Source organism: Dreissena polymorpha, chromosome 2 (genome assembly GCF_020536995.1).
Source record: "Dreissena polymorpha isolate Duluth1 chromosome 2, UMN_Dpol_1.0, whole genome shotgun sequence".
Taxonomy (NCBI): Eukaryota; Metazoa; Mollusca; class Bivalvia; order Myida; family Dreissenidae; genus Dreissena; species Dreissena polymorpha.
Window position 1 is genome coordinate 81,119,444 of NC_068356.1, and position 23,317 is coordinate 81,142,760.

Genomic DNA, 23,317 nt, shown 5'->3' on the forward strand with positions numbered 1-23,317 from the left:
AAACTTGACCTAAATATTGTCCAGACAAACATCCTGGTCAAGTTTCATCATTATTTCATCTGTGAGTCATGATCAATTTACATATGAAGTTTCATGACCCTAGGCGTAAGCATTCTTGAGTTATCATCCGGAAACCATTTTTTAAAGATGAGTCACCGTGACCTTGACAGCCATTGTGTGAATACGTTTTTTGGGCACTGTGACCTTGACCTTTGACCTAGTGACCTGATAATCAATAGGGGTCATCTGCGAGTCATGATCATAATACCGATTAAGTTTCATGAACCTAGGCATAAGCGTTCTCGAGTTATCATCCAGAAACCGTTTTACTATTTCAGGTCACCGTGACCTTGACCTTTGACCTAGTAACCTGAATATCAATAGGGGTCATCTGCCAGTCATGATCATTGTACCTATGAAGTTTCATGATCCTAGGCATAAGCGTTCTTGATTTATCATCCAGAAACCATTTTACTATTTCAGGTCACCATGACCTTGACCTTTGACCTAGTGACCTGAAAATCAAAAGGGGTCATCTTCCAGTAATGATCAATGTGCCTATGAAGTTTCATGATCCTAGGCATAAGCGTGCTTGAGTTATCATCTGGAAACCATTTTACTATTTCGGATCACCGTGACCTTTGACCTAGTGACCTGAAAATCAATAGGGGTCATCTACAAGTCATGATCAATGTACCTATGAAGTTTCATGATCCTAGGCCTAAGCATTCTTGAGTTATCATCCGGAAACCATTTTACTATTTTGGGTCATTGTGACCTTGACCTTTGACCTAGTGACCTGAAAATCAATACTGGTCATCGACGATTCATGATCAATGTACCTATAAAGTTTCATGATCCTAGGCCTAAGCATTCTTGAGTTTTCATCCGGAAACCATTTTACTATTTCGGGTCATCATGACCTTGACCTTTGACCTTGTGACCTGAAAATCAATAGGGGTCATCTACGAGTCATGATCAATGTACCTATGAAGTTTCATGATTCTAGGCCTTAGCGTTCTTGAGTTATCATCCGGAAACCATTTTACTATTTAGGGTCATCGTGACCTTGACCTTTGACCTAGTGACCTGAAAATCAATAGGGGTTATCTGTGAGTCATGATCAATGTATCTATGAAGTTTTATGATCCTAGGCATAAGCGTTCTTGAGTTTTCATCCGGAAACCATTTTACTGCTTTGGGTCACCGTGACCTTTGACCTAGTGACCTGAAAATCAATAGGGGTCATCTGCGAGTCATGATCAATGTATCTATGAAGTTTCATGATCCTAGGCATAAGTGTTCTTGAGTTATCATCCGGAAACCCTTTTACTATTTAGGGTCATCGTGACCTTGACCTTTGTGACCTTTGACCTGAAAATCAATAGGAGTCATCTGCGAGTCATGATCAATGTACATATGCAGTTTCATGATTCTTGGCATAAGCGCTCTTGAATTATCATCCGTAAACCATCTGGTGGACAGACGGACTGACATGAGCAAAACAATATACCCCCTCTTCTTCGAAAAGGGGGGGGGGGGATAATAAGAAAACTGCCCCCTCCCAGCAGCCATGTTATTCAACTGACCGGAACCATTTTTGAACTTAACTCTTGTATCAAGGAAACAAATGTTCTGAGCAAATTTAATTTCATAAAAATTGGGCCAAAAATGTGACTTCAACTGTTTTCACTATACATATAGAGAAAAATGCCCCGCCCACTGGCGGCCATGTTTTTTCAACGATCCCAACCATTTTCAAACTCGTCCGAGATATCAATAAAACCAATGTTTTGACCAACTTTCATGATGATAGGGCAAAAATTGTGACTTCTAGAGTGTTTACAAGGTTTCTCTATAGCCAAATAGGAAAAACTGCCACTATATACATTAGGAGAAAAATGCCCCGCCCACTGGCGGCCATTTTTTTCACCGATCTCAACCATTTTCGAACTCGTCCGAGACATCAATTGAACCAATGTTTTGACCAACTTTCATGATGATTGGGCAAAATTGTGACTTCTAGAGTGTTTACAAGGTTTCTGTATAGCCAAATAAGGAAAACTGCCCCGCCCACTGGCGGCCATGTTTTTCAACGGATCGGAACCACTTTTGAACTCAACCAAGATATCATTAAGACAAAAATTTTGACAAAGTTACATGAAGATTGGGCATGAAATGTGACTTCTACAGTGTTTACAAGGTTTTTCTTTTTTTTGACCAAGTGACCTAGTTTTTGACCCGGAACAACCCAGTTTCAAACTCGGCCAAGATTTCATTGGGACAAAGCTTCTGACCAAGTTTCATGAAGATGGGACAAGAAATGTGGCCTCTAGAGTGTTTACTAGCAAATGTTAACGGACGGACGAACGGACGGACAGACGGACATACGACAGACAAAGACCGGTCACAAAAGCTCACCAGAGCAATCAGGTGAGCTAAAAAAAAGGGCCATGGAGGCCATAGTCGCTCAAACTGAGAAGTATTAATGATAAGTAAGAGTTGTAAACATCTTCTAATGAAAGTCAAGGGTTTGTTAAGGTGTACCATTTTTGTTGATTTGTAAACGGAGAAATTTGATAAAGTTAATAATTGAGGTGTAAGCATATGAAATTTGGACTTTTTTGAGAAAGTAAATGGGACCTTACAATAACTAGACAATTTTGAAAAAGTGCAAGCTACTTCACGAAGATTGGACCAAAACTGAGATTTCATTGGGACAAAAGTTCTGACCAAGTTTCATGAAGATTGCACCAAAATGTCTTCTAGTGTTAGGGAGGTTTCACTAAAGCCATATAAGGAGAAATGTCTCATCCTGTGGCAGCCATGTGTTTTTATGAACAATAACCATTTTCAAAGTCAGCCAAGCTATTATTAGAACAAGGGTTCTGATGAAGTTTCATAAAGACTATAAATGTGACTTCTAGAGTGTTAACAATGTTTAACTTTAGCCATATAATGAAGAAAGCCCTGCTCCCAGGCAGGCATATTTTTTAAACAGACCAGAACCATTTTCAAACTCATACCAGATATCATTAAAACAAATGTTCTGACAAAGTTTCATGAAGATTGGATTAAAAGATATGACTTCTAGAATGTTTACAAGGTTTTACTAAAGCCAATAATTAGGAAAATGCACTGCCCCCTGGTGACCATGTTTTTCAACAGACTGGAACCATTTTCGAAAACATCCAAGGTATCCATAAAACAAATATTCTGACTAAGTTTCATGAAGATTGGACAATAAATGTGACTTTTAGAGTGTTAAGAAGGTTTTACTATAGCCATATTAGGAACACTGCCCTGCCCACTGGTGGTTATGTTTTTCAACCAACCTGAACCATTTTGGAACTATTCCAACATATCACTGAGACACATGTTCTGACTTACTTTATGAAGATGAGAATAAAATGTGACTTCAGAGTGTTAGCAAGGTTTTACTAAGACATGTAATGAAAAATGCCCCGCCCCCTGGCAGCCATATTTTTCAACATACCACACCATTTTTAGCTCATCTAAAAGATCATAAGAAATAATGTTTTGACTAAGTTTCATGAAGATTGGAAATAAATTTGACTTATAGAGTGTTTACAAGGTTTCAATTATAGCCATATAAGAAAAACTGCCACGCTCCCTGGCGGCCATGTTTTTAAAGTGGAAGTCGTCCAAGATATCATCGGGACACATATTCTGGCCAAGTTTTATGAAGATTGGACAATAAATGTGGCCTCTAGAGTGTTAACAACGTACATGTTGACCACCCTCGATGGACAAAAGGCAATCACAAAAACTCACCATAAGCACATTGTGCTCAGGTAAGCTACAAAAAGCCTGCTTTATGCACTAATTTATACAATTTAATGAATTTTTAGTATTTACAAAAAGAGATGTATGTATAAATAGTATCTAGTTTGAGCTGAAGGCCTTTCCTTTGTTCAACCACTAAGTGTTCATGGTGTGTCGGCCAGACTGCCCTACCATGTTGGAACAGCATGGCTGTTGTGCAGGGATTTCATTGGTCAGAATATTGACCAATACAGGTCCATGCGGGTAAGACAACATCAATGCACTTGAGACATCACACGGGAACACACAACACCAACACATCTGTAAGAAAACTTACAACAAACACATGTTATGCACGTATATAAGATCAAATGTAAATCTGGGATATTGGTTTAAGTTAACAGTATTAAAGATTATATCCAGTGAAAAATTCAAACGCTAAACAGTCTTTCATGATCTTATAATATCTTATATTTGTAAGCGATTTCAAAATTGGTAATGATTAAATGTGCTTCTTTTCGCTCCAAAATTATTTTTGCTTAAAAAACTTGAGAGGAAATGAATACAAATCTCTAATGGTATCTTATTATCAATTTCAGAATGGTAGATATTGTTATATAGCCATTCTTCTTCATGTACAAAAAAACAGGTCGTTCGCAACATCTAGTGATACTTTTCCATGTAAATGGCAACATTTAGAGATCACGCAACATCTAGTGATACTTTTCCATGTAAATGGCAACATTTAGAGATCACTTTCTATGTAAAAGGCAACATTTAGACATCATTTTCTTTGTTAATGGCAACATTTTAAAATCATTTTGCATGTAAATGGCAATATTTATAGATCATTTTGTATGTAAAGGCAAAATTGTTATAACATTTTTTAAACAGGAACATATAGATTTATTTTTCAATAAAAGTGGCAACATCAAGCTATCATTTTGCGTATAAATGGCAACATTTAGGGACAATTTTGCACGTAGATGGCAACTTTTAGTTCGTTTTAGATCATTGTCAGTGTATAGGCAACCATTACTGATCTGTAACTTCCTAACCTCTACTGATGGCAATAGCTCTTCTGTTTAGTCTGTCATTCCCCTATTGAACACAGAACATAAAATTATGTATTTTTGTATGAAATTCATGGCATTAAAGATTCAATAATTCTTTCCATACCTTTTTTCATAAATGTATATTTACAGTTAAAATATTTAATCTCAAACAATTATGCACGCCTGTGGATCATTTATGTAGCCTGGTATTTGTGGATAGTAACTGTAGCTACCTTTCTAATAACTCACAATATATTCCCAGTGAGCACACAATTATGTAAATGAATCCTTTTCGTGTAAGCAGAACTTATGCACCAAGACCATTAAAATGGGCAAGGTGCTGTGCTGTTAATTTTGGGTAATGAATGTTGTGTTGTTAACCCATTTATGCCTAGCGTCTAGAAAAAAGGCCTTGGCAAACAGCGTAGACCCAGATGAAACGCCGCATGATGCGGCATCTCATCAGGGTTGCGCTGTTTGCATAAAGGAATTTCTGTAAGAAATATTCTAAATATAGGAATAAATATACTACACATCCCTAATTTTGGAAATAAATTGATCTAATTTAGAAGGATGGGAGAGTCCACTAGGCATAAATGGGTTAAGTCCTTGCATCATGCTTCAATCGGAAGTCTTGAGACTTTCAGTTCAAGGAACATTGTCTATGTTTCTTATTTCTATTAAATCAATATTATGTTTATGTAAAAATATTGTGTTTATCATTTACAAGCCTTTCTTACCCAAATATGGCAGTGAATGTTGTTCACACAAGGGTAACTTGGAGATATCAAGAACACAAACACTGGTTGAAGTACAATTCAAATTATATTACAAAACACAGTTTCTACAACATTTGTGCATTTTCGAATGAAGGAACAACTGCATATATTGCAATCATGGAAACACAAAATAAAGCTCAATACAACAGACAATAATGTTAAATTAGAGCAAAAACTTCTGACATAATCTCTCTGATTACATATCCAAATAATACGAACTCTTTGATAAAGTACATATTTCTTGAATCAGATGAAGATATTAACTTTATGACTTTCATAACTAAAATAACTTTCTGATAAAACTGGCCAAAAGTTATTCACATACAAACATTATCAAAACGACCCCCCTAAATGCTTCACTTTTGTTTGCTGAGCTCTGTGGAGATTTGATTAAAATCAAAATTTAGATTGAAATTTACATATCTTAAATATCTTGAATATGAAAAGCATTAAAAAAAGAGAAAAACTATTTTAAAATGACAGCAATATTAGAAGTTTAAAGTTTGAAAAGTTCTTATTTAACATAAAGTTTTAACAAAACATAATTTGGTTCTCTGATTTTTGTTGCAAAAGTACTGATTACACATAATTCAGAGCTCACAAACATTTATGAGTGATGTATCAATGTCTGAGTATTGCACGTCATTGGAAGATTCACAAACACCTAAGTCCTGTACCACAATATATTCCATTCTGCCCATTTTTAAGCAGCACACGGTACATGCCATCCTAGATCTTGCCCCTCAATAATTACAACATTTGGTACTAGGGCTTTATACAAGTAAGCATTAAAATAACAATAAAACATCAACAAGTTACCTTCAAAGCTTCCACAACACATGAAATACATCAAAAACTTGTAATTTTGTATAATTTTTCATCTTTGGCCAAGCACACAAAATATCCACCTACAGTTAATCATTTAAGGCTTTCACAAAAGACTAAAATCATAAACTTCAGCATTGTATGAAAATGGGGCTTACTGCATCCACCTAGTGTCACACGAGATAAGCCTGTCCGGTCTGCACAGGCTAATCAGGGACGACACTTTCCGCTTTCATGGAATTTTATTTTTAAAGAAAGTCTCTTCAAACATGAAATCCAGTAATGCAGAAAGTGTCTACACTAATTAACCTGTGTGAACTTCACAGGCTGATCTGGGATGACACTTTACACACATTCATTAAGACCCGTTTTCCCACAGCACAGCTCAAATATATGAGTCACGTTCTGAGAAAACTGGGCATAAGGCATGTGCGAAAAGTGTCCTCCCAGATTGGCCTGTGCAGTCTGTACAGGCTAATCAGGGACGACACTTTCTGCTTAAACTACATTTTCGGTAAAAAGGGACTTCCTTTACAGGAAAAATAACATTAAAGCAGACTGCACAGGCTAATCTGGGACAACACTTTACGCATATGCATTTTGTCCAATTTTCACAGAACAAAACAAATATATAAAAACTGTCAAGCAGCAATTTGGAACAAGAACAAAATATGAATTAACAACATGTATTACACATACATATAACTTTTCAAGAAGAAGACTTTTTCCAAATTACATTTAATGATTTTGTAAACAATTGATTGAACTTACTGTACGTTTAATGCAAAACTATATGCACTATGGATTAATTATTTTTTTAATTTGTGTCATCAAACTAATATTGGCAAGCAAGAACTACCAGATAAATGTAATTTTTCGCTCATTTTTTAAATACTCTCCTTTATTTCATAAAATAAAATCAAGAACAAAAACGGACACCGATATGATTCTATAAATTGACAAAAACACAAATGCAAACATGTTCAAATATAGCTTCTTCATGGGAAATAGAGTAATTGCATTCTTTTAAATTTTTATTCTACTTTTCAGAAGAATACAATTGTAATAATATAATGCAATCAATGTTCATAAGAATATATTTTATATCCACATTAAAAGAACATCCCTTCCCAATAAAACGAATATGTAGTATAATTTAACAGAATATTTACCATATGTGTGCTTAAGCCATTTATGCCTAGCGTCTAGTAAAAAGGTCTTGGCAAACAGCGTAGACCCAGATGAGACGCCGCATCATGCGGCGTATCATCTGGGTCTACTCTGTTTGCTTAAAGGAATTTCTGTAAGAAATATTTTAAATGTAGAAATAAATATACTAGACGTCCCTAATTTTGGAAATAATTTGATCCAATTTAGAAGGATGGGAGAGTCCACTAGTCATAAATGGGTTAAATGTGTGGTGCTATGCATAATTATTCCATCATTTGAGGTAAATATTGTATAATCTGTTTCTGTACAATGATAGTTATATTAGGCAATGGTCCAATATATTTTCTGAATAAAGTAATAAACATAGCTATGATATAGTAATGCAATTGTAACTGCTACAAAAACACTATATTTAAAGAATGTTTGTTTTCTATAATTCAATTTTGAAAATTTATGGCAGCCGAATAGGAAATTTACTTCATGGAACATGGCACCATCTTGCTATCCTTGTATGTAAATACCCAATTTTCTTTTTTAATAAAGTGAATACATGAACTAGATACAACTAATTCCTAACAGTATCATATCTGAAAACACATATCTATTTAAAATTGTTAATTTCTTATTCCATGAAATGTAATATAACAAATTAAAATAGGTATTCTAAATAAAATGTACAAAGAAAATGTTTGTTTTTGCCCTAAGTATAATCTTTTTTCAAATGAAATGCCTTAAAAAAGAGCAATCGGAAGTGCATACCCTTCTTACACTCATCAGGGTATATATGGTGGACAAACCAGTTATCGAACACCTAAGAAACTACTTTAAATTACCTTAAAATTGAAACACTTACAATGACAAAAACATTTTGTTTTAACAAATGACTACCAGTTCAATCATTGAATGATTTATATGTAAAGTTTTCCAGCAAACTACCTTCAAGAATTCAAAACAATGATTCCATGGTTATTGTCACCTCTAGCAGACAAAACAAAATGTCGGCCGATGTACACATGACCTATTACCCGACACTTCATAAATACTACTCCAGTATATACCAAGTTACATGACTATCACGTGACCCGGACTCAGCGAAAAAATCTGTGTCTTCTGCAATCAAAATTGCAAACGGAAATATGCTTTTTGGTGTGTAAATGCACGTTTTGATAAATGCATTAAAAAAGTAATAGCAAAAAACACATAAAACGGTGTAAATAACAATAAATGAGTTCCTTTAACCTGTGTTTGGCGCATTTGTTTCAAGCTTAGTAGGCAAGTAGGTCATGGACTTCATGTGCAACTATTTGTTTATCAATGTGACATCATGCGCACTTTTGCGCATGTGCATACAGAACCAAAATAAAACGTCCGATAATAGGTGCTGTTCGATAACAGGTACTTACACAATACATGATTAGGCCAACACGAATGACATTAATAAGACAGCACCTTGGGACTTGTCAATGATTATAATCACAAACTTCTGATGTAAAATGTTTTATACATTTTTATAATAATGTGTTTTTCTCTCAAACTTTTTTATTTGCTTGAGACCATTATATAAAGTATGGATGATACAGTCTTTGAAAATAGATTAATCAATTATCCAGAGTAATACACTCATACAAAACATGCATGACAGGATTTTGAGATGAGTCGCATCCCTTTATATGTATAGGCCATGGATTTCATGTTGGATTGGACTGTTTGTGACATACACATGACAACTTTACAAACATTTGCTCTAAGCCAACATACTAAATGCTATGGCATGATTTAAATAAATCAAAATGTCATATTTACTGAAGTCTTAAAGATACTGTGGAAACAAATAAAAAAAGGGAAAATAAACACACAACAAGATTTTTCTACATTATTAAACAAAATTTACATCTATTTAAAATACCCAGTAACAAAGCATCGGCCAAAGCTAAGAGGGAGGACGCACATTTTCTTTATAAAAAATATACTGAGACCATTATTTGTTTATTACAGCTAGCTTCAGACTATATATAAGGTCTGCTTTATTAAAAATTTTACGCTTATCCCAGTCAATAATTCTCCAGCTGATAAACACTAACCTAAGCATTTCCTTTACAATCAAGTCAGCAAAAGTGCTAAATTGAGCCTTACTTTCATCCAATATTTGGAGGCGTGTTGGCGAAGTATTGATTGTTAGACCTTGGGGAAATACAGGAGGCTTATGTCACATTACAGACTCCATCTGAACAGCTATTCTTGGTAATAAATTGGAAACTATATTAGGATTGGAAACTGTATAAGGATAATAATTTACTGAATGAGACTGGCTTGGAACCTATATAATGAGGCTTGGTACTGTAGATAAACTAATGCAATCTTCTCACTTCAAATAAAATATAACAGTCTTCCAACTTTATCAATAAAACTCCATTCTCAACCATTGTTTTTTTACGTTTTCGTCCAAATTTTTGAAAGTTGATTTATCATGAATCTTTCTTCATGAAGCATGGAACAAATTAACTACCAACAGGTTAAAGAATAAAAAATCGAAACTGTGTTCCCTTTGTCACACCAGTGGCAAAATTGGAAACGAAACTATGTAAACAACATTGCTGCATTACCAAATGGGAATTAACAATCATAAAAATCTTGGATGAACATAATGAATATTGCATTACCAAATGCAAATTAAAAACCAGGATAAACATTAAGAGCTATATACTTCACAATCATAATGAGTCAATTCAAAACGCACAGCATAAAATACGTTTGAAATAAAAATGGAATACATGGCCAGAATGATGTACGGCTAATGCACACACATTAGCCAAAATATAACAGAACAAAATAATAGAACACATTACATGTACTCAATCATTCAGTATGACCCCTTCACTTTTCCTTAATATCATATTAATCATATTAATCTAAACAATCATACAAAATTCAGCATTACAACACTTGCAAATGGTTGAGCTAAAAAATATTGTATTTCCTACAGAAATGTAAGTCATTTAAATCAGTTTCATGTTCAATTGTCAAAAATTCAGGGATCACATCAGATCACCTTTTAACCTTTTCCCACTTAGAAGCTAAGTGAAAATGGCTATGTGCAAACAGCATAATACCAGAACAGACTCGCAGTCTTGCGAGTAACTCGCAGTCTGTTCAAGTTTTATGCTGTTTGCTGCTAATCAGTATCTAAAGGATGGAACAGAAACCTTAAAAACTTGGATCTAGTAAGGAAGGCTTTTAATTAAATGTACCTTTCTATGGGACAACAAATGCGTTAAAATACTTATCTAAGTGGTTAAAGGTTAACTGACATTTTCAAATGAGTCTGGGCAGTCACAAAGGCTGGTCTGGAGCAACGCTGACAGCATATGGCATAAGACCCAATTTTGTATGACCCCGGTCAAATAAAGCTTACCATGTCTGACACGCAAATACATGTAAGAGAAGTACAAGCACATCTATACAATATCTACACGAGACAACTGTTACACACAGAACAATATGTTCACATATTTATTTGGGTCGCACTATGAGAAAAGGGGGTTTAATGCATGTGTAAAGTGTCGTCCCAGGCTAATCAGTGACGACACTTTCCACCTTAACTAGATTTTCTGCCAAGAAGAGACTGAAAACTATCATAAAAGTGAACAATATTGTCCCTGATTAGCCTGTGCTGACTGCACAGGCTAATCTGGGATAACACTTTACGCACATGCGTTAAACCCCCTTTTCACAGAGCACAGCTTATTTATATACACAAGTCCGTTCCATAGGACTTGCAACTTCTTGCGAATGTGTCTACAATGCAGTACCTTTTGACAGAAAAGACAGACATTTTATTCTCAAAGTTTCATACTTGTGTAAGTTTTTTCTCCATTTTGTTTATCGATATGAATGAATTTTAAAGTTTGGTAGAGAAAAAAAAAACAAGAATTATAATGCCTTTTTTCTTATTTGTACTCACTTGCCTATGTAGAGCTTTGCACAAAAAATTCAAGCTCAACAATATGGTATTTATCTGCTAATATTCTTAAAAGACTACAAACAAATTCAGTTTTGTGAAGCCAACTATTGCACAATAAGCTTTCATTAATACTTTTACTATGTTTATCTGACTATAATTAGGTTGACAGTGCAGTACAGACATACAAAGTTTAACACCCTTAAACATGAGGTACATAAATGGACAAAGTACCTTAATCATAACTAAAATCCACTCCCCAAAACATGAGGTACATAAAAGGACTAACAACTTTAATCATAAAAAAATCTACTGGAAAAAGGGCATATTGGGCCAACTGGAAAAAAATGATGATGATATTGTGCAGATGGTAGACAACGATAATAGTCTTTTATTCCTCTCGGATAAAATATAAAATATTTGTAAAAAAAAATCTAGAACATATCAGTATGTATTAGAGACTTTTTGTTACAAATTATCTACCATCATCAGAGTATCAATGCCACAAAATCAAAACCTGAATTATGCATGAGACAGACAGAAATCTGTTTAGTTAAAATATTTCTAAAGTAGACCATACAAGAACACATACAAATAATGATATAATGTTAAGTATGATTCGTAGAATAGTGAACAAATGTTCACTTGTTAAGTACAAAATCACGACAGAAAACAGAACATAAACAGATGGCAGTCTTTGTGACTTCTTAATGTAGTTGGAATGATTTTTCTGTTTCACAGCACTTCCATGCAAAAATGTGACATGCACATGTTTATCACATTTTCACGCTATTCTCCGTCAATCTGCTTCCTGAAGTCTCATCGTATTTCCTTCTTATTACACTGGCGTTAGTATTCAGGTTGTTGTTATTTGCCATGTTTATTTTCATTGTTTTTCCACAATGGAATCTTTTGCAGTACACAACCTCTTTCATTGAAAAAAAAATCCGCTTAGGTAGTTTTGTTCACAGTTTTTACCACACAACTATGCATGTTTGAAAGATGTACAATATCAAATGCCAAAACGAAAAATTGGTGCGCAAACACTATAAAGCCGTTAAGGAAGGATGTCAAACATAGCGTTCTAAGCATGCATAGACAGATGCCAGACAACAAGCCAGCGTAACAGTGGTAGTGATGACAACAGACGCGGTACTGCCTGATACCCCTTGGTAGTTGGGATCTGAAAGTAATGAAAGAGAGGCAAGTCAGTGCTGGTTAGGACACTGGGATCCGTATGTCAGTGCTGGTTAGGACACTGGGATCCGTAAGTCAGTGCTGGTTAGGACACTGGGATCCGTAAGTCAGTGCTGGTTAGGACACTGGGATCCGTATTCGCCAGTAAAAAATGCTTATTTAGAGTATTCACAAATAAATTGTTTGTTAACCGACTAATGTTATTAAGTCAAGTCAAACTTGTTTCATTCTTCAGACAAGTAAATGAGCCTCACTTTGGGAAAACAGGGCTTAATGCAGTTGTGTTGAGTGTCGTTCCAGATAAGCCTGTGCAGTTTGCACAGGCATATTAGGAACAACCACTTTTTTTCAACAAAACATTCAATAAAAGCCAAAAGTTCCTTCCCTAATAAGCCTTGCATACTGCACAGGCAAAACCGGAAGGACCCTTTATACAGACATGCATTAAGCCCAAGGACCCTTTATACAGACATGCATTAAGCCCAGTTTTCAATGATCCTGCTCATATTCTTTATTCTTAACCCATTTATTCCTAGCGGACTCTCCCATGCTTCAAAATTGGATCAATTTATTTCCAAAATTAGGGATGCCTAGTATATTTATTTCTATATTTAGAATATTTCTTACAGAAATTCCTTTAAGAAAACATGCAGACCCTGATGAGACGCCGCATCATGCAGTGTCTCATCTGGGTCTACGCTGTTTGCCAAGACCTTTTTTCTAGACGCTAGGCATAAATGGGTTAATTCTAACAATGGACTGGTGATTATCACCTTACTTGAACAATTGAGACTGTGTTTGAGACATGTCAGTGACCAGTAAACTGAACCTATGAAAGTATACTAGTCTCAAAAAAATTTCTACTGCGTAATATACCGTATTAGTTTGTTACCCATTGCTTCTGGCAAGCTTTGGACTTTCTGTTTGTTTTGTATGAATGTTGTTGACAGCTTTTCTTGGCAACATTGAAAGGACTCACAGTTACATTATAGCACAATGGATAATCTTGTTGTAAATACTACTTATATCTCTTTAATAGCAAAAATTCTTTGCATGAGAAAACTTAGTCAATCTCAATAAAAAACAAAATTGCACCATGTTAAGTGATTGTTTGTTGCTATACATATGCATTTCACAATTTAACCTCAGAATGTGTCAAACAATGTAGCTTATCGAGATCATTTGGTAACATTTTAATGTTAGTGTCATCACAGATGATTCTTTTCCTAAAAAAAGATTTTGTACGATGGACTCGTTACCTAATGACAAGACCAATTAAAGGTCTCTAAATCTGATATGAAAAGCCACATAGTAAATTTGTGAATATTTAATACTTTAATTTACACAAATGTCTCTCACAGTTCACAATGTTCAAGCAAAATAACGATGCGTGACATGACATGGCAGTAATCTTCATTTTGAAGAACTAAACTAAAGAAAATGATCAAAGTTGAAGGCGTTGTTGCTAAGGTAAACACATTTTTTCAGTTTTTTGGTAACCAGCACTGCATGTAAGGCTTAAATGTGGTGTTGCCTGTGCAAATAAGGGACACAAAAATAAAGCGTAACTGAGGGTGTTCACATGTATACATATATGGTACAATAAATATATGTACAACACACATGATTAATGAATGGTATATTCAGAACCGCATTATCCTTTGCATGTATGAATGCATGGAAAGGTTGTCCATGAAGATAACAAAATTTCAAGGATTCAGCAACACAAATTACACGTTTATATATTGCACATACACCAGAGACAAGAACGTTAGGAAAACAAAATGGCTGCATGCTGAACCCTTGACATTTTAGAACAAAATGACAGTCTATTGATCTACAATAAAATAAGCTTGTCAAAAATCACTGATGCAGAATACAATACTGAATAATTCTCCAAAAAAGGATTTTACATAAAAAACAAGAGCGCCATGGTAACCAAGATATACCAGTCATATGACCTTGACCTTGACCTAAAGACCTGTTTTTTCCAATGCAACACTCTGCCTGATTATGCAGATCATTTTGGAAAGTTATTTGACATACCTTCATTTGAACTTTAAATGTGATTTGGATCGAGGGACTTTTGCCTGACACTTTGTCTCATATATTGACCACTTGTGCCAAGATTTAATAATTAAACATCCATCCATGCTGTTTAAGACTGATTTCCTAAAAATGACCATTGAATAGGAATTGTGTCCTTGACCTTGAACCTAATGACCTGGTGACTGAGCAAACCATCATGCTAGGACTTTGGTAAGTTATTTTAAAATACCATAATTGGACGTTTGACCTTGAACTTACATGTAGTTCTTGTGCATGGCGTACAGTCTCACTTTGCTGATCAATTCTATCAATGTATTCAAATATCCATCCATGCAGGCCACAATTATTTTCTGGACAAAGCTTTAAACACTGATTACCTAAATTTGACCTTGACTTTCAAGTGTGACTTGAACTTTTCACCTAGTGACCAGGTCCTTTCATTAAACAATGAACGCATCCTTCATGGCATTTGTGACATGTTAATTTTTAAAATTAAAATTGCACAATTGGTCGTCGAGAATTCACTTTTTTGTTTGATAGACATTTTAGCACATATCTTTTACTTAAACACACATGCAGCATTAGACTCGTGCATTAGAAAAACATAAGTGATTAAACTTTAACTAAGCTATTTAAAAAGAAAACATTAAAACAAAAAGCTTGTAACATTTTGTGTGGCAAAAACACATGACCATACCGTAATAAAGCTGATATTTGTTTAAATGTATGATAATCCAATGTAAATTTATTATTCTTCATAAAAAGGCATATACATATTTTGACCATTTTTGTAAAATATCTGTAACAAGACTAACACAACTTATACAAAATTTTATATAATGTATGAGATGATTATGAAATTTTATTTTATGCTTTCCGGTGGTTTATACAGAAATATCAGTGAATTAAAACTGATAATTTCACTGTTTTAAACAGTGAAAAATATCAGTGAAAATTATCAATAATATTCACTGTTTACTGTGAAATGTCGTCATTTTTTGACGACATGACGTCATTATCTCAGCAAAATTCTTTAGTTATACTTTTAACCAATGTATATAAACGGTGAAAAAAGCATAAAATATAAAGAAAATTGATTGGATTTGGCGGAATATCGATTTTAATTCACTCGTGATCATAGAAAATATTTATTTTCACTCGTGGCGCAAACTCGTGAAAATATTATTTTCTATGATCACTCGTGGATTAAAATCGATAATCCACCGAAACCAACAAATTTCCTCTATATAATTGAGCCACGGTCTGTGAAAAGGGGTTTTAATGCATGTGCGTAAAGTGTCATCCCAGTTTAGGGATGACACTTCCGGCCTCAACTGGATTTTTGCTAAGAAGAGACTATCTTTAAACGAAATATGCCAAAAAAGCGGAAAGTGTTGCCCCTGATTAGCCTAATCTGGGACAACACATTACACACATACATTTAACCCCCCTTTTCACAGAGCACGGAATTTATCATGGGTTACTAGCTAATAAATAGCCTTTAGGAGATGTGATGAGTAAGTATTAAGCTTGTAATAAATAACTTAGCATCTGAAATTCTAAGTTGTTTACGACCAATAATATTAGTAAATGAGAAATAAGAAATGTCTTTTTTTTATAAGCTTTAATGCATGACTCAAAGGTTTAATCACTTATAAAAGTGATTTGTTTTTCATCAATGTTTCAAGTCAATTAAAGACTCTGCCTTATATATTTTGTTTAGTTGAAACAATCATTTTGTGTAAATTATTGGCATTTTACCAGCCATTAATAGCCATGGGTCAGTGTGTGTTTTTTCCTTTAAAAATCAGGTCTGGTTTTCGGCCCCATTCCCAATAGAAAAAAAAGTAAATTTTTTCCCAATTGGAACCTAAAAATTCCTAATTGAAGGTTTCCAATTATTTTTATTTATTTTTTTTAGACTTCAACATTTTGTTCATCTCCAATCCAGCCATATAAGTTCAACCTTAGAAATGAATAATGCTGAAAACACTTCTTTTCTCAATTTGAAGCATTTTTTAGTGAAACAGCAAAAACAACAATTTCCCAATTTTGGTCAAAACGCCGCAACATTTCCCAATTCAAAGGGACTCGGCCCCATTCCCAACATGGTGAAAAAACAAGAGATGTGTTTGTCAGAAACACAAAGCCCCATATTTGGCAGGTTAAGGAATTTATCTCCCTTTTAAAGCTTATTACTTCCCTTAAATTGTATTTTTTGACTGTTGACCTTGAAAGATGACCTTGACCTTTCACCACTCAAAATGTGCAGCTCCATGAGATACACATGCATGCCAAATATCAAGTTGCTATCTTCAATATTGCAAAAGTTATGGCCAATGTTAAAGTTTTCGGACGCTCTGACGGACGGACAGACAGTTCAACTGCTATATGCCACACTACTGGGGGCATAAAAACACTGTGGGTATGCTTCAAAGTCAGCTGTAGAAGTCAACCACTGTTAACTAGATTTTCCTCGTTATTCATTTAATTTTGATATTTTGAAGAGATATCTCAGTATGAGATCTTATCAATGGCATATATATATATATATATATATATATATGATGTTTGTAACATGCCTACACTTCAGCACTTTGTCTTTTATTGCCAAATGTTGTATAATCATGTGGACATGTTTGATGGATGAACATTATCTTGCTTTGAAAAATACTGAGTATTGCTAATGTTGTAATGTTGCTGCCCCAAACAGAATTCTGCATTTATAGAAGTAGTAGCAAAAGAACAATGAATAATATAAAGAATGCACAAAACAGTGCAAAAGACAGAAACATTCGTACCAAATATCAATGACCAAAAGTCATCGTCAGAATCAGAATAATACATGATATTTTCCCAGATTTACATCGACCTTGAACTAATCTAAACATTAAAATATGCAAGTTTAACAGCACAAAGATCTGAATTCAAGCTAGAAGCAGAAAATAACGGTAACATGTCAAATATCAGTGGAATATCTCAGCTATAAGTGTGAATTACAATCCATCTTCCATATACAAGAAGAAATCATTGACATTAATGGAAACCTGTAGGAAGATCACTGAAGTAGATTTTATTTCCCTCCAGTAAAAGAAATAGTGCGCTTATAGCTAGCTTTGATTTAGAAAAAAACTGCTTTAGACAGTGAACTTACAGGCTAATTGATTATGCAATAATAGGCTTCTTGACTCTAATAAATACACGGTGAATCTGCCCATTTTACAGCTCCTGCCAATTGTTTTAAGACTGCTTATCATTCTGGACACCCACAAAACAAAATTGCCTGGGCAAGGCATGACATGAGATACTCCACTGTGGATGCTAAGACAGCATGCTCGTTTTTGTATTGCAATCTATTTAACCCTTACCAGTGCTGGCTGCAACCATATCTTCAGCTGAAACCATGGTAACCAAAATATGTTGTCCTATAGTCAATGGTCATCCCTAGTTCCCCCACTAGTGTCAAATATTGAGTGCAAATGCCTACACATTCTTCTATTTCATAAGAACAGAGCAGAAATAATTGGCTTTTTAAATCCTTTCCAAGATTGATCTTTTTCTGTGAAGCCTGGTAAAATAAAGTCTTCCCATAATTATGTAGCTATATTCTACCCTTAAAATTTCATCAGCATTTTACTGTACAAAGTATTATTTTCAGAAAAAATCCCAACAGAAACTATTTTAGGGTACATTTCAATAATGGAAAGATTCCTAAAATTATAAGACTTTTCAAATGATCACTTCTAAATTTTCATGCTTATACTCTTAATTAATAATTTTTCAATAATGTGCACTCTTCTTATTACTTTAAAGTGTCATACAATAACATCATAAAACAAGAGATGTGTTTGTCAGAATCACAATGCCCTCTATTGCGCTGCTTTGAAATAAAATTTCAATATATCATTTGGGGCAAGTTTAGAAATTATCTCCCTTTTAAAGCTCATTACTTCCCTTGGATTGTATTTTTTTACTTTTGACCTTGAGGATGACCTTGACCTTTCACCACTCAAAATGTGCAGCTCCATGAGATACACATGTATGCCAAATATCAAGTTGCTATCTTCAATATTGCAAAAGTAATGGCCAATGTTAAAGTTTTCGGACGGACGGACAGACAGTTAAAATGCTATATGCCACCCTACCTGGGGCATAAAAATCAATACATTCTTGTAACAACACCCATTATAAAGAAAAGCAAAAAGACAACTATACCTTCTCTAGTTTTTATGATAGATATACCGGGCATACCGTAGCCCAAACTGTTCTTTGCATACACTTGGACCTGATAGTATGACCCTGGTATGAGCCCGTTAATGTTGAACTCTGAATCCTTGATGTCTTCTACAAACGTATCATCCGTCAACTGGTAGTCCAGCACATAGCCCTGGCTGTCCAGGGTCTGGTTGGAGGGTCGTACTGCCACCTGGAAACAATAGAATACTGTGGATTCATTTTCAAAGACATGAGATTTCTTGGATTCGTTAAGATGGCATATATTTTAGCTGCATTCTGAGAAAACTGGGCTAAATGCATGTGCATGAAGGGTCACCCAAGATGAGCCTGTGCAGTCATAACAGGCTAATCAAGGACTACACTTTCCGCTTTTATATAACAATGCGTTCAAAGGAAGTATCTTCGAAACAGAAATCAAATCAAAGGGGAAAGTGTTGTCCCTGATTACCTATTCTGGGATGGCACTTTACACACATGCATTAACTCTTTTACACTCAGATACACACTTTTACCTATTTGAAGTATTTTACAAAATCAATCAACATTTTAGACCTTTCTTACTTTATTCAAGATTTAAATGCTTCATTTCCAGCCAAAAGAATTTGATGAGCAGCAAACAGCATAAAATCTGAACAGACTGCCAGTCACTAGCAGGCTGTTCTGGTTTTATGCTAGTTGCATACAGCCATTTAAAAAAAATTCTGACTTGTTCAATGTGAAATTAACAGTGTTATCTTCATATTTTTAATATTTTATTTAAGTTGTAAAACAAAAAGGAGCATTAATTGTAGCAAACAATAAACTTAAATTAAATTTTTAAAAATTAAACTTTTAGATATAAGGTTGACTATTTGAATTTTACCAAACGCCTACGGTCAAATGGCCTATATTTTAGGTCAACAAAAAATACTATTATTTCAGTCAAATGCCCTGTATTTTCAGCAAAATGTTCTATATTTCATGTTAAATCCCCTTTATTTGAAGTCAAAGTCCCTAAATTGTGAGTAAAATGTATTTTCAGTAATACTCCCTGCATTGTGCGTAAATGCCCAGTATTTTAAGTCAAACTTTTCTTGATTTTTAGTAACATTTTGAGTTCTATTTAGAGTGACACTTTCTGTATTTCCAACAATGGACTGACCTGTCTCAATGTGACCTTGTAGTGAAAGACTGACCTGTCTCCGTGTGACCTTGTATTGACCTGTCTCCATGTGACCTTGTACTGACCTGTCTCCATGACTGTGACCTTGTACTGACCTGTCTCCATGCGACCTTGTACTGACCTGTCTCCATGTAACCTTGTAATGACCAGTCTCCATGTGACCTTGTACTAATCTGTCTCCATGTGACCTTTTAATGACCTTTCTCCACGTAACATTGTACTGACCTGCTTCCATGTGACCTTGTATTGACCTGTCTCCATATGACCTTGTAATGACCCTTCTCCATGTGCCCTTGTACTGACCTGGCTCCATGTACTGAACTGTCTTCACCTGACATTGTACTAACCTGTCTTGATGTGACTTTATACTGACCTGTCTTCATATGACCTTGTACTGACCTGTCATGTGACCTTGTACTGACCTGTCTCCATGTGACCTTGTACTGACCTGGCTCCATGTACTGAACTGTCTCCACCTGACATTGTACTAACCGTCTCCATGTGACTTTGTACTGACCTGTCTACATGTGACCATGTATTGACCTGTCTTCATATGACCTTGTACTGACCTGTCTTCATGTGACCTTGTACTGACCTGCCTCCATGTGACCTTGTACTGACCTGCCTCCATGTGACCTTGCACTGACCTGTCTCCATGTGACCTTGTACTGACCTGGCTCCATGTACTGAACTGTCTCCACCTGACATTGTACTAACCTGTCTCCACGTGACTTTGTACTGACCTGTCTTCATATGACCTTGAACTGACCTGTCTCCATGTGACCTTGTATTGACCTGGCTCCATGTGACCTTGTACTGACCTGTCTTCATGTGACCTTGTACTGACCTGGCTCCATGTGACCTTGTATTGACCTGTCTTTGTGTTACCTTGTACTGACCTGCCTCCATGTGACCTTGTATTGACCTGGCTCCATGTGACCTTGTACTGACCTGGCTCCATGTGACCTTGTACTGACCTGGCTCCATGTGACCTTGTACTGACCCGGCTCCATGTGACCTTGTACTGAACTCGCTCCATGTGACCTTGTACTGATCTGTCTCCATGTGACCTTGAACTGACCTGTCTCCATGTGACTTTGTTCTGAAATGGCTCCATATGACCTTGTACTAACCTGGCTTCATGTGACCTTGTACTGACATGGCTCCATGTGACCGTGACCTTGTACTGACATGGCTCCATGTGACCTTGTACTGACCTGTCTCCATGTAACCATGTACTGACCTGGCTCCATGTGACCTGGTACTGACCGTCTCCATATGACATAGAACTGACCTGTTTCCATGTAACCTTGTAGTGTAGGATGACAGCCCCACCGTCATTGGGAGGGTCCCATATCACTCTGATCCTGGTAGAGTCTGCACTGTTGATGTTGGTCTTGATCACTGCAGCGCTTGGCGTCGCTAGAATGAAAACAACCTTGATTAACAAGCAATTGAAACATTATATTTTAGGCAGATGTGTCTTTCATAGAAAGGGAACAAAGAATCATCATTTAACAAACTAATTAGCGTACATGTAGTTGAGACATATTAACAAGGATTTAGTATCAAGGACTTTTTCCTTATAAGAACTCCTAAATCATAGTTGATTGGCTAATAAACAAAAAACAACTTTAAAATGATATCTTTCAATATGGTCTATCATGTAAGCCGTCTTTGTAAACCAACAGTTTTGTTAATAAGTCAACAAATTGGCAATTTTTGTAAAAAAATTATTTAAACAAAATTATTTGAAATGTGGGCATATTGTATGAACTCAGTACATTTTGACTATTATAGGTAGTCCATAGTCTTCAGACGGAAGATTTAGATAGATGGTATTGCATGAACTATTATAGGTAGTCCATAGTCTTCAGACGGAAGATTTGGATAGATGGTATTGCATGAACTACTTTTAACTTAGTTTTGCAAAAAATACATTTTACTTTATTCTCCTATGTTCTTATGCAATTATTTTTCATATTAATTTCTTTGCGTTTGTTGCCAACAGTTTTTATCATACATGCCAGATGTCCCAATCTAGTCGGGACAGTCTTGATCTAAGACAATTTGTCCCGACATTCGTAAAAGTGTTCATTCTATAAGTTCACAATAAAATTCTCTATTCAAGCCATGTGACTTCTGTGTGGCTAAAATTTACCATTGCTAGTCCCTCTTTTGCCCCCTATTTACAACCAACTTTTTATACTCTAGTGCACCAGTGTTGTTTTTTTTAACACCTTATCAGCGATTTATCTGCAAATTATCGATCTTATCAGGTATAGACAATCCCAGAATTGATAAATTGACCGCCGCCATATTAGCTATCATGTGACCTGCTGCCATGACGGTACTGAAGAATCTGGTAGACTACAGCATGCAAAGATCTCACAATAAACAAACATTGGAAACATTAATGAATTATATTTCTCATCGTTGAAAAATACAGGTAAACTTAAAATAATACACGCAAAATTTCCAACACATGTGTCTTTGAAACAATATTCAGTGACAACGAGTAATATTTAAGGCCAAAATAGCAGGGTTATTTAAGTACTCTTTAAGTTCTTTCTTTGCTTAAAACACTTATTTCTTTATTGAATGCAATTATTCGAATATATTGTTAACGATTATATCAGCACAGGGGCCGTTCTACACTTTGGGGGATTGGGGCCGGGGCCCTTAGAGGGGGGAATTTTGCGTCGATTTGGGCGAAAAGGGAATTTTATAAGATCTTTTCACCAACCATTCAACACTTAAAATTGCTATATTTTAATATTATTTACATAAATATACATTCAATCAAAGGGTAATAGCACGATACCAGCTGGCAAAATAGGTATAAAAGTAAACAAGAGCACCACCTTGCAAGTGCAGACCGCTCATCTATTGTTCTTTTTAAAGGTGTAGGGACCTATCTCAATTTCAATCACAAAGGAGGGAGGGGTGGAGTGGAGAGGGGTGTAAAGTGTGGGAGTGTGGTCATTTATTACATTATCTTCCAAAAATGCAAAAAACAAACAAAAAAACATTTTTTAGGGGGGGGGGGATAGGTCCCTACACCTTTAAAAAGAACCTTGAACCTTGACCTTGAACTTCC

General features: G+C 35.3%; 1 protein-coding gene across 3 annotated transcripts in view; it reads right to left on the reverse strand.

Moving 5' to 3' along the window:
• Window positions 1-23,317, reverse strand: part of LOC127867771 (neural cell adhesion molecule 1-like) — a 119,661-nt gene that overhangs the window by 14,851 nt on the left and 81,493 nt on the right. The window contains exons 14-17 of one of the 3 annotated variants that reach the window (XM_052409156.1): window positions 21,512-21,639; window positions 19,035-19,245; window positions 18,188-18,214; window positions 5,648-12,756 (exon numbers count right to left, since the gene is read on the reverse strand). In XM_052409156.1, coding sequence (XP_052265116.1) covers window positions 12,644-12,756; window positions 18,188-18,214; window positions 19,035-19,245; window positions 21,512-21,639 — 479 coding nt within the window. In that variant the 3' untranslated portion in view covers window positions 5,648-12,643. Of the gene's footprint in view, window positions 1-5,647; window positions 12,757-18,187; window positions 18,215-19,034; window positions 19,246-21,511; window positions 21,640-23,317 lie in introns of those variants that run through there. The other 2 variants (XM_052409155.1, XM_052409157.1) reach the window with 2 other exon arrangements.